Source organism: Acanthochromis polyacanthus, chromosome 8 (genome assembly GCF_021347895.1).
Source record: "Acanthochromis polyacanthus isolate Apoly-LR-REF ecotype Palm Island chromosome 8, KAUST_Apoly_ChrSc, whole genome shotgun sequence".
Classification (NCBI taxonomy): domain Eukaryota; kingdom Metazoa; phylum Chordata; class Actinopteri; family Pomacentridae; genus Acanthochromis; species Acanthochromis polyacanthus.
Window position 1 is genome coordinate 4,396,088 of NC_067120.1, and position 12,312 is coordinate 4,408,399.

The 12,312-nt window shown below is 42.0% G+C and overlaps 1 protein-coding gene across 2 annotated transcripts in view; it reads left to right on the forward strand.

The window, feature by feature from the left end:
• Positions 1-472: 472 nt before the first annotated feature.
• itpr2 (inositol 1,4,5-trisphosphate receptor, type 2) overlaps positions 473-12,312 on the forward strand; it is a 68,234-nt gene continuing 56,394 nt past the window's right edge. For both annotated transcript variants that reach the window (XM_051951996.1, XM_051951997.1), the window contains exons 1-10: positions 473-915; positions 5,355-5,425; positions 5,661-5,779; positions 5,871-5,957; positions 7,033-7,191; positions 7,951-8,049; positions 8,190-8,273; positions 8,390-8,536; positions 10,396-10,491; positions 10,789-10,833. In XM_051951996.1, coding sequence (XP_051807956.1) covers positions 824-915; positions 5,355-5,425; positions 5,661-5,779; positions 5,871-5,957; positions 7,033-7,191; positions 7,951-8,049; positions 8,190-8,273; positions 8,390-8,536; positions 10,396-10,491; positions 10,789-10,833 — 999 coding nt within the window. In that variant the 5' untranslated portion in view covers positions 473-823. The remainder of the gene's footprint in view (positions 916-5,354; positions 5,426-5,660; positions 5,780-5,870; positions 5,958-7,032; positions 7,192-7,950; positions 8,050-8,189; positions 8,274-8,389; positions 8,537-10,395; positions 10,492-10,788; positions 10,834-12,312) is intronic.

Genomic DNA, 12,312 nt, shown 5'->3' on the forward strand with positions numbered 1-12,312 from the left:
ATTTTCAACAATTCAGACTTAACCTTGTAAAACCCACTATCTATCTATCTATCTATCTATCTATCTATCTATCTATCTATCTATCTATCTATCTATCTATCTGTGTGTGTGTATATATATATATATATAAAACTATATATAAAAATATTTTTTAAAATGTCATAATACACTTTGCTAATTTTTTCTTCAACATTTGAGTCTTCCAAGGTTACTGACATAAATTGGAAATATTATTTTTACACAAATATGCCACTATTTTCAGCTTAAATAGTTTTTCAAAGTTATAAAATTTCATGTTTTTGCATATTTTTTAGATATTGTACATCTGTGAACTGCTAACTGATACATTTAACTATCCATCTGTCTCCATGTGTGTGTATTTATGTGTCTGTGTGTCAGTGTCATAGTTTGTGTGTTTCAGTGCGCCTGCTCCGAATAAAAACAAAAACATGTCATTGAACGGAATTTGCTCAGAGGCTGACAGCAGCAGTCTCCTCCCCCTGAAGTGGATGTGAAGAAGACTCTCCGGTCTGTCTTACATACAGGAAGAAGTGGAAGAAGTTGAAGAAGTGTGGAAAAAACCCACAAAAAACAGCGCGTTTTTACTAAATCCTGCAGTTTTTCCTTTTTCTTTCTTTTGCACTTTTTTCTCCTTCGACTCGCTGGCACTGGAAGGAATGGAGCAGACTGTGAGAGCTGCTGCCAAACTGGAGTCGCAGTAACGTGTTGAGGATCCACTTGAGTAGAGCCGATCCGAGCCGAGCCACTTGGTCCTAAATGGAAGAGGAGCAGAACAAATCTGAAACGCGTCTTCGGTGAAAAAATGTCAGAGCACAGATCGAGTTTTCTCCACATCGGAGACATTGTGTCTCTGTACGCGGAAGGCTCGGTGAATGGCTTCATCAGTACTTTGGGGTATGTTCCTGCTCCTGCTCACTTTCTGCTTCACCACGAGTCCACACAGATCAATCCTCTCGTCTGTCACTCTCTAACGTCACTTCTCACACCAGCTGCTTGTGTTTTTCACTCCTTTTGCCTCCACTGTGACCCGCTGAAAGTGAGAAACTTTAGCGTGCGTCTTGTGTCCAAGGCCTGTCAGCGCGCAAAATGCTGCTTCTCAGGAAATTCTTCACGTTTACGCAAATGTATCAGGAATGCAAAGCAGCGTGTTACCCAGGTACACAAGCGGCAAGGACTGCAAGCAGGCATGTCTTTTTATTTCCTCCCTGTGGGCCTCAAAGTAGGGTTTGGGGACCCAGAGAAGGACACATAGAAGCGAAAAAGGGCCCCCTAAGCAAAATATGCCAGGAATTAAATGACACTTCATTCATTTTATGTTTGGATAAGAACACGTCACACTTTTCTAGTCATGCAGATCAGTTCTAGTAAGATATTTGAGTCATTTCCTCTGACAATCCAGCAAATAATATGTATTTGAGTAGAGAAACGTCACTTTTTGATCTTCTGTATTGTGTCATGATGTCTTGATGAGATCTAAGCTGCATTTTGGAATTCAAAATATGAAGAATCTTTCCAAAATCAAAGAGAGAGAAAATGAGAAATATCAAGAGTTGCATGAAATACTCTCGAGTCGGTAACATTTAATCAATGCGGTGATCTATGAACAGATGACGAGCTACACTGCGTCATTTTAAAGTGCCACAGCCTAATAAAAAGGGAACTCTCTTCAGCCAGTCATTTTTCAGTGTGTCGGTGCGATGGAAGCTGCTTTTCTCTGTGTAGTTCTTCACACAGCAGTGCAGAAGAAAAAAGAGAAAAATATTTGCCACAAGCGCTTGGTTTGCCTTTATTTCCCCCTGAGCTGGGAGCTTCATCGCCAGGTGAAGTGCCTCTCTGGTTCCGGGTGCACTCTGGCCTCTGAGCCTGCAGAACAAGTGTGGAAATATTGACTGGCCCTGAGGATTGAATCTGCCCCGCCCACGCCCTCTCCCTTTTTCCTCACTCTCTCTCTCATTCCTGTCTTTCTTCCTCAAATTCCTCCTACAAATGTTAACTTCACACAGCAGGTTAAAGACCTGTGCAGCTGGAATACAGGGGCTGAAAAAGGCTCCGTTAGACTGTAAAGGCCTGTGATAATGCAAATGTAAGCAGCAGCAGCAGCAGCTTACACAGGGCCTGTAAATTTCAAAATGCAAAAGTGCACAGCAGCGATTGTTCACACCTCCTGTTGTTGTGAAGCAAAGCAGTGGAATTCTTATCAGCTATTCCATAACTCATGCAGTTTGACGGGAGCCCTGAGTGTTTTATCTAAAGCTGTGCTGTGCCAGAGCGAGCGTTAGAAGCAAAGAGCCTGCAGGAACCTCCGCCGGGCCGCCAGTAACCTCGACTGCACAAGGCTGCCCATGCCCATGTTTGCTTAGGGTAATCTCAAATCAGTGAGCTCCTAAACACACCTTCCGCTGCAAACACTCCAAATCCATCTGACCTTTGAGTTTCTCAGAAGGTCATGTGGTTGATCCAGATGCATCCGTTTGCATTCACACGTCGTCTATTAACAGTTTAATGCTCTTACATACTAATCAGCTCACTTTATTGTTGCTCTAAAGAGAAAGAAAGAGACACATTAAAGCACTTCCCTATAACTTCTGAAGTGTTTTTGTGTGTGATTATTACCCCATTGTTTTAAACCTGTCATTCAGAGTGGTACATGATGAAATGTGTGACTCAGTCAGACCACCAGGCTGCTTTATCAGCAGGTTGAAACATGCTGTTGCACACTCTGATGGCAACACACATCCACTTTTCCTGCACATGAGTCATTCCTCTGCTGCCTTTTCTTGTTTCTTCAGAAAACACTTAACAGAGGCGTTATATCAGACTCGCCGCTCTGCTTTTTGAACGCTGTATGTTTTCCTTGTGTTGTTGTCTCAGTCCGCTCAACACAAGCAGCGAGCTATAATTAGCTTGTCTGTCTGTGTCCGGCCTGCTGGATTTATCTTTGGTTCATGTTTAACTGAGTTACAGAGCGTCAGCCGCTCTCACAGCCGCTCTGTTTGTGCTTGCGTCCAGCTCCTCGCCGACTTGTAGTTACTTATTTATGAGCTCCGGGGACTTTTCCAAAGAGCCTTCCTGTTTAGCCATTTAGCACTTGATAATGCTTCCTGTTGGCCTCTATTGTTTCTCATTTAGATGTAACTTTGATACAGAGTTAAAGGAAATAATACGCGGCCCGTGGATTGACGTTGATCAAGTGCCGTGGCATAAATAGGAAACTGCTCGGCTCACTCCAACAGGCGCTGCCAGCTTTGTATGAATTGGAGGAATTGTGCTTTGCATTATGCTGCTCCTCAGTGGACGGCATGAATGGATGTGCTTGTGCACCGCAGACTGTGTTACAAAGGGGATAAATAGAATGGGATGATACGGAGCCTTTTGTGTAGAAATTTAGCATTTTAACAGCTTGAAACTGTAGCATCCTAAACAATAACAAGGTACCAAAAAAACCTCCTCAAATCTGGTCACCTCTCGACTTGAATGCCTTTTTACTCCAGATTGCCCCAAATTTGCTTTTCCAAAATGATCTCGTTGACCCTGTCCTTGTCTCAGCTTATCCTCAGTGATTTCCAGATGGCAGCTCAGAGTTCCACCTGGATGAAATGACATTTTAATTAAAAGTTTTGCAGCAGGTGTAACTTCAAACTGTCGTATTTGGTCTCTTGAAAGGAGAACTAGCAAACAACTTAGATAAGAATTTAGATACAAGCCGCTGGTTCTGTTGCTGTGATACTATCAGAGAGTTTTCTTGCACGTACAAAGAAAAAGCAGTAAAGATAATTCACTGCTGGAGCCCGGGCTTGTGTTTTCAGTCATAAAAATGAAAACTAGCACCTCCCTGGTCACATAATTATTCTACTATTCAGCTTGTGAGCCTGTTTTTCTCCCCTTCTGCATTGTTTTTCCTGCTTTTTCTTCTCCGATTCCACTAAATGTTGGGTTCCCTGCCACTCCAGCTTCTCTGAGCACTTCCAGCCTCTGTTAACTCAAGGCTGGCTAGAATGATGAAATGAGTATAGTTTAGCTTGGAGTCAGAAATGAAGATGTTTTGCAGAAAAACACTGTTTTCAGATTTGCTGCTAGTCGAAATTGCACCCTGTCTGGTACACCAGCATATCATAGCATGCTCTTCTTGTCCTCAGATGTCACTTCTTTTCAGCTGACCTGTATGTGTAGTGATGTGACAGGTAATTCAGGTACCTGCTTTAAATAGTTGCTCATAAATTTGTGCACACTTGGCACGGTGCCTCCTTAATTATCTTTCCTTCACCAGCCTGACAACAGAAGTATGCTTCCAGTGTTGTTTTTCTGTCAGCAAGATCATGGAGAAACTATCAGGTGGAATTCAGTGAAATATGGAAGAGCAGGTGGAATGAAGAACCCATTAAATTTTGGTGCATATCGGCATCGCTTTCACTGTGACATGAGTTATTGGTCTGCACACTCGGAGGTCCCTTCAGTTTTGCAATATAAATATATATGTCTGTCTAAGATCTTTTGAACCAAAGCATGTCTTTGGTTATCTGCCAGCATCAGCTTGTGCTTGTTCAGTGTTTCAAATGCTCATCAAATGTGTCTGATATGTTTTACTGAATTCTTTCACCTGTCAGTGAAACTAATGTGCAGCGACTAGTAAATAAAAGTCTGAAATGCTGGGAACAACGCAGAAAGTAACTGAATGACACCCTCTGAATGCACTCTGATCGACCCTGACAGAAACCACACACGGTTTCATCTGGTAGCAGGACTGTTTGCTGCAGAGAACCTGACAGGGAGGCCTGCTCTTCAATGCCCAACTCAATGTTCACTCTCAAAGCTTTGTTTTACATTTTGCACACACCGCGTTGACATCCACTTTTCATCTGTAAATGAAAGCCATCGTAGCTCGAAGGTCAGTTTAGTCCGGGTCGTTTATCTCGATACAAACCAGAAGACGGAGCAGATCTCCTCGTGTTGCGCTGGAAAGCAGAGATCAAAGCGCCGTTAAAGTGGATGAGCTCCATCCGGAAATATTCAGCATCACTCCAGATACTGGAAGAGCTCTGAGGATAATGGAGATGATGGTGAACACAGAGGCTCTTTCTTGTGTTTCCAGCTCAGCTTTTCATCCTGCAGGTGCCTGGTCACTGTGGTTTTGAATCGAATATTCAAATGACCGGTTTTGGTTTCAGACTTCATATATTTGCGTTTGACTGCGATATCACAATTAGAATACGGTTTGTTCTGTGTAAATGTCTGTTTCCAGTGTGAGTGACATGTTGGTTGATGGAATGATTGCATTAAAGGTAGTAGCAATAATGCACTCAATCCTAATTACTCTGATGATTTCTTGCCTGCAGGCTTGTTGATGACAGATGTGTGGTCCAGCCTGATGCTGGAGATCTCGCCAACCCGCCCAAAAAGTTCAGAGGTGTGAAGGACTGAGCAGACACACACACACACTAACACACACATGTCCATACTGAGTGTTGTTCAACACAACACTGTGGTTTTAGTGAAGCTTTTAAGTGTTTAAGAGGCCTCTGATGGGCAGATAACTGTTAACCTCAATATGTGGCTTCTCCTCATTAAGAACCTCGAGTGGTACTTGACCTCCCTCATAGAGACGGACTCCTGTGAGCCTGAATGCTTTTCCTCCTCTGCAGATTGCCTCTTTAAGGTGTGTCCCATGAACAGATACTCTGCCCAGAAGCAGTTCTGGAAGGCAAAACAAGGAAAACAAGGAAATAACAACACACAAGGAGACCTGTTTAAGAAATTACAGGTACAGCCTCATTTTTTAAAAATACGTTTTGCATCCAGATCTTCATTTCATTTGTTTTAAAGCGTTAACAGTTGCATGTTACATTACTTAGCATGCAGCAGAACTGGAACAGAAGCAGAACGAGTCCGAGAACAAGAAGCTCCTCGGAGAAGTTGTCAAATACAGTAACGTCATCCAGGTAGGGCCCAGCTCTTCAGCAAACACGCTTCAGATTGTTTGGATTTTTTCTTGTTTACCAAGGTTGTGTTTCAGTCCTCCAATCCCTGATACCTCAGGCAGGTTTTAAAAAAAGAGAAGTCGTGTTTGGTTTCACTGATTGCCGAACTCTTGTTTTAAAGGCTGAACTGAGAAACTACATGTTTAACCGCTGCTGCTGAATGTGTTGGAGCCACCGGCCATTGTTGAATTGTAAAAAGGCAATTTGTTAAGGTTGACTTAAAACACGGGAATAATTGAAGACCTTGTTTGTTCAGTGGAATTAGGAAATGCGTTGTGTGGTACTACAGACACCTCTACAAATGAGGTCAGATTGAATAAAATAGTAGAGCATCTCTCTTCTTCAAGTAAGACTCCATGTAGTCGTGTAGTTAAGGTGTTATCTTCTCTCAGAATAAATGGGAAATGTACTTTTTAAGTCATTATGTTTATTTAACAGTTTAGATTAACTACTAATGAAGATTTTTGCATGCAAATATGTATGTTGAGTAACTAAAATATGAAACCTTGTTGGTTAATTATGTTCTTTTTTGTCATTTTCTTAGATTAGCTGTTCTTTTTTCTGACAAGTTATTAAGATAAAAAAAAAAACCTCACCCTTACTAATTGCTAATCAGATGAAACCTGGTTACAGATTAAACTACACTGTAGTATATTAAAGCAGACAGATAATTTTTGATGTGGATTTTCTCAGATGTGAGTATTTGCTGCTTTTTCTTCTGATTACTTGAATATTTTTGATTTATTTTCAACAATTTGCTCGTCTTTCATGTCCATCTGTCAGTTGGACAAAACCAGCATCGGCTCTGTGTGATTGTGTGATTAAAAACCAAATAATCAAATGAGTAATTAAGAAAAATAACCAGGAGCTTAATCCACCCAAACATACTTATACAGTAGATATTTTCAAAGCAGGACTTTTTTTTTGTAAATAAAGCTTTTGTGACGACAGTATATTTGTATTTTTATTAAAGGATCTGAATTCTTCCTCCACCCCGTCTCTTGTAGTACTAATCATTCTGATTCTTCCGTCTCAGCTCCTTCACATAAAGAGCAACAAATATCTGACGGTGAACAAGCGTCTCCCTGCTTTGCTTGAGAAAAACGCCATGCGGGTGTCTTTGGACCCGGCTGGTAACGAAGGCTCCTGGTTCTACATTCAGCCCTTCTGGAAGCTCCGCAGCGAAGGAGATAATGTAGGTTTCCCCTCCGCCTGGCATCACCATGACGTACTGTACTGTAACTCCTCTCTGCCTTAGACTGACGGTTCACTGTTTGTCCTGTTCCAGTAACATTTCTGATTTTGTCCCTCTCCTTTGGCTTTAGCATCCTATGGTTAAAGGTATTGCTCTTGATTGTGCATGGTGTTTGTGCGTTAGGTCGGACACGGACTATCATGGGAAAAGCATGGATGCAACACCCTTTCAAGTGCATGTAGACTTTCAGGTTGAGCTTTAAAGTGTAGCCAGTTGTTGCTGTTCTATCTGCTGTTTGTCACTGACTCTGCTTCAGTACATTTAGACTCTTTTTTTAAAAAGCACGGCATCGGAAAAGGTGTGATGAGCCACATATTTCTGGAGCCACAGTGTGCTTGTGTGTGGCTGCTTAAGATGAGAAGCAGGCGACTGTAGAGTCTATTATAACTTACATTAGACTGGGTTAGAGAGCATGTGTTATGTAAGCAACAATACATTAATAGATGGCATACTCTTCAGTTGTCGTATGCTGCATTCATGCGCTCTGACCGTGTTCTGAATAAATCTGTTTGCCATGAACAGCTCATCCACTCTCCCATATGAAGCCCAGCCTGCTGCTGCACCCTTGAAAAGAGAGATGTTTCATACATTTCTTGCATGGATGCACTCTTACTTTCCGTTTAATCCGTTTGAAAGCTGCTAGAAGTTTACGGACTTGTGTCTCCTGCTGCGTTGTGACTGTCTGTAATTGGCCTCAAGGTGGTGGTTGGAGACAAGGTGGTGCTGATGCCAGTGAACGCCGGACAGCCGCTTCACGCCAGCAACATCGAACTGCTGGACAACCCCGGCTGCAAAGAGGTGAGTCCATTTGTGTCGTTTGAAGCAAAGATGAAAGCGTCACAGGGAGGAAAAGATATTGCCGGGATTTCAGACACACAGTATGAAAGAAAACTTTCATTTCTTGTTGCGTTTGTCCTTGACTCTGCTTCATGCTGCAGGTTAACGCTGTCAACTGTAACACCAGCTGGAAGGTCACCTTGTTCATGAAGTTTAGTGACTACAGGGAAGATGTGTTGAAAGGAGTATGTGTTTTTTTATTTCCATTTCTTCTAATTCTGCATGATTTTAACAGAATGACATGTAGTGCAACAGGCAGTGTTTCTGCAGCTCAGACCTCATGTTCTCTGTCCTCTGTCAGGGAGATGTTGTGAGGCTGTTTCATGCGGAGCAGGAGAAGTTTCTGACCGGCGATGAATACAAGAAGCAGCAGCACGTCTTTCTCAGGACCACACTGCGGCAGTCTGCCACCTCTGCCACCAGCTCCAAGGCGCTCTGGGAGATTGAGGTAAAACTTACACCACAATGAACAGTTTGTCTTTTTGCAGTAACATCACTGATGCTGTTTTATCAAAATACCTCATTTGAATAAGAAGCCATCGTCATTTATCGTGTTCAGGGACCATAAACATCTGGATGTAGAAACTGGGACATAATGAAACATACAAGACATTAGATAGCATAGAGCTGATTATGATTGCCTTTTTAAAATCACTGTGCTGACTGTGCACATTCCTGGCAGCAGCTATGCATGATTGTGAGCACGTCTTTGAAGTAGAAGTTCTCTGTGACTTAGGAGCTACTTTTAGGATTCTTTTTTGTGAATAGGCGACCTGGTAACTTCACGGATTGGGAGCAGCCATAAAGTAGACAAAGTGACATTAAAATTAATGCATTGAAGTTTTTAGTAACAACCAGCCATTCACTGATGAAGTAACGCCTTGCTAAAGGAGCTGAATCAGTTTGAATTAAAGCAGAACTTTTAAATTTACAGTTTTGTCACATTCAACCCTCTAAACTGCCAGATTTCAACTTTCTTTCAAACTGTTTGCTTGATTCAGTAAAAAACCTAAAAATTCTGCACTGTTTAGCACAACATGAAGTCATCACTGTGAGAAAAAAGTCCAAAAAATTCAAGAACTTTTTGGTTGAACTGCATTGAACTGTCTTACGCAGAGCAGACATGAAAAAGATTTGGAAAAAATGAAACTGTGTAAAACATCTATAGCGTGTAGAGCCAACGCCCCCCCCCCCCAGTGTTAGTATTACATGTGTGTGCTTAAAATGTTGTACATGTTGATTCCAGGGGACACCAGTCCATCACAGGGCTACAACTAGAGTCAAACAATCACACTCACATTAACACCTACAGATAATTTAGAGTTACCAATTATCCTCAGCATGTTTTTGGACTGTTGGATTAAGCAGGAGAACACGTAGAAATCCCACGCATGCACAGGGAGAACATGCAAACTGCGTGCAGAAAGATCCCAGGTCAGGACGTGAGCCGGGGATTTTCTAGCTGCAAAGCGATGGTGCTAACCACCACACCACTGTGCAGCCCCTTTTCAAATGTTGTAAAAATAAATAATCCAAGAAACTGAACTTTGGTTGTTTTCTTTTGTTAATGGCATTCTAGTTTTGCTATACTACACAGAAGACAGTTTTGACTTCTCCCTACTTCTCGTTGAAGTTGTGATTTTATACTATAGTGAAAAATGAGCCCACAGGGAATAAAACTATGACAGAAACACAAAAACATACAGAGGAACCGCTCGGCTTTGAGACAATTAAGGACCATGCCTCACTCATTTAGGACATTATTTCCCCTTAATGAATATTTCCTTTATCCTTTAATTCCTCATAATCGCATCCATTGTACTGCTTGTTCCTCTTTATCAGCTAAATTAAAGTTCCTGTTGTCCCTTGACTGTTTGTGCCAGAATGTACTTAAGTTGCCATATAAGCTGTTGACATGTTGCTGCACCAGTATGACAAACTCACATTTCTGTTGTGGCTACGTGTACGTGAGAAATGATTCTCATTGTGACTCATTGTGACACTGCAGTGATGAGGGAAATGGCACTGGTTTACCAAGTGGTTAAGAAGGAAGACTTGCATCCTTGTTGCATTTGGTTTGTGTTCTAATTCTGTTTTAAACCAGGATAAAATAAATAAGAAGCCAAAAGTATGTGCAGACATAAACAGTGTAATAAAAGTTCCGCCCCATGACATCAAACCAGCTGGAGGCAAACATTCATAAACATTATACTGCATTCTTGAAAGAGACTGAAAACACCATATGAAGTGGATAGAACGTGATGTTTCTGTGTGCTCAATGCTTCTTATGTGGTGTTTTTATGGCAGGTTGTGCACTATGACCCCTGCAGAGGTGGAGCCGGTCAGTGGAACAGTCTGTTCCGCTTCAAACACCTGGCCACAGGAAATTACCTCGCAGCTGAGGCGAGTTTCACTCTTCTTTTGTTTTTGTAGCAGCTCACATTTCATTACTCAAAGCCGCTTACATTCAGATGCAATTAGATTTGTTTCTATTTCTTGTTTGAGAGTATTTACAGTGTGTGAGTGAGCACAGCTGAAGAGGATTTTAGATGATGTGCTGTAGGTGGCAGTATTCCCATTGTTATGGCCACTATCACCGTCCTTGTTGAATGCTTTGGACTGGGTGATGATGATAATAACAGGACTGTCATCAGAGCTTTCCTGATCTGAAGGCCACTGACTGGTTGATTTCCCCCACAGGTGAATCCTGAATTCAAAGACAACACGGTGGAGTCCAAAGGAGATGTGAGTCAGTCAAACAAAGTCACACACCTGAGCTCAGACTGGGGCTTCACAGTCACTAAAGGCTGTCTTTTATACTAAGATGATTATTTAAGGATTTGTTTACATTTAAACCATGCATGAGCCTGATTTATTTTGACTGAAAGAAAAAATAATTTAATAAGCAGGAGAAAAAAAATGATGATATTCTAAGTGTTTTAGGAAAAACAGCATTTATCTTTGTAGTTATAAATTCAAACTTCAGGCCCTTCTCTGTCTCCTCGTCTTTTGGTTATGCAACACTACCAGTTCCCTTCTCCTGCACTCACAACACACTTGTGTACACACAAACTCTGCCAAACTCTGAATCTGTATCTAGACATTTCTTTCAGCTCTCAGCTACCTTTGCACATTTGTATTCTGGCAATGCAAAGAGCGCGCGCACACAAACTCTCCCAGCCTCGCACACTTTCTCATGCACATGCTGAATTTCAGACACACAGGGGGCTCCTTACATAACGTCTGGGTGTGGGGGTGCCCTGCGAGAGGGGATGGAGGGGAGGCAGACGTGCTGTCTGCTCTGCTCCACTCGCCTGTGCTAAGCTGGTGGGGTGAGTCACCAGCAGAGCGGAGGGGGGAGAGAGAGGGGAGGGGAGGAGTGGGAGGTATAGAGAAGCTGAGGCATGGAGGCAGCTCTGGGGAGCTTCCCATTGACATGCAGAGAACAGTGGGAGAAATTAACCCTCGCCATTATCTGCTGCATCTGCACACTGTGGCTGCCTACGTACTGCAGAGCCCAACGCGGCGCTCTGAGAAGTCACGGCTCTCCGGCTACATTTCTGTGCGATTTGATGCATCATTAGTGTTGGAAGCGGTGACGGTGTAGTTTAGCTCACATCCGGCTGTGGTGAATTATACAACAGTGTTGATCAACAGTATGGCTCATTTATTAGTATTTACATGAATATGCATGGAACAGTGAGGCAACCAGACACGCAGCGTGTTTGTGTTTAGCTTTTGGTCACATTGACTTAATAATACTTAACAAAATTACCTTTTGAGCAATCCTCGTTAACTGTGCCTGAATTTTTAGAATATAGTAAAATTTCTGTGTATCTGTGAGGAGTGTGTGAGTTAAAACTGTGGCCTTGAGGTGTTGGATGGTTTGTTAAAGTGAAAAAAGAAAAGGTTTAGTATTGTGCTCACTGCCTTCGGTGCTCCACTACGTGTCAGTTTATTAATTAGCAGACAGAAAAACTATCTAGAAAGCTACTCTAACCCTTGATCTTTCCTGTTTAATGTCAAACACTATGACAAAAGTTTTGTAGTTTCCCCTACAATACACAAATGAGAGAATCTACCCACTTTTTTCTGTCAATAGAAAGATAAATAGATACTTCAATGATTTAAAGAGTCTTAACTCTTTGTTACAGCAGTTAGAGTCACAGCCAAGGACACACATCTTACTCTGAACTCTTACTCTTCAAACATTTCTGGTACAAA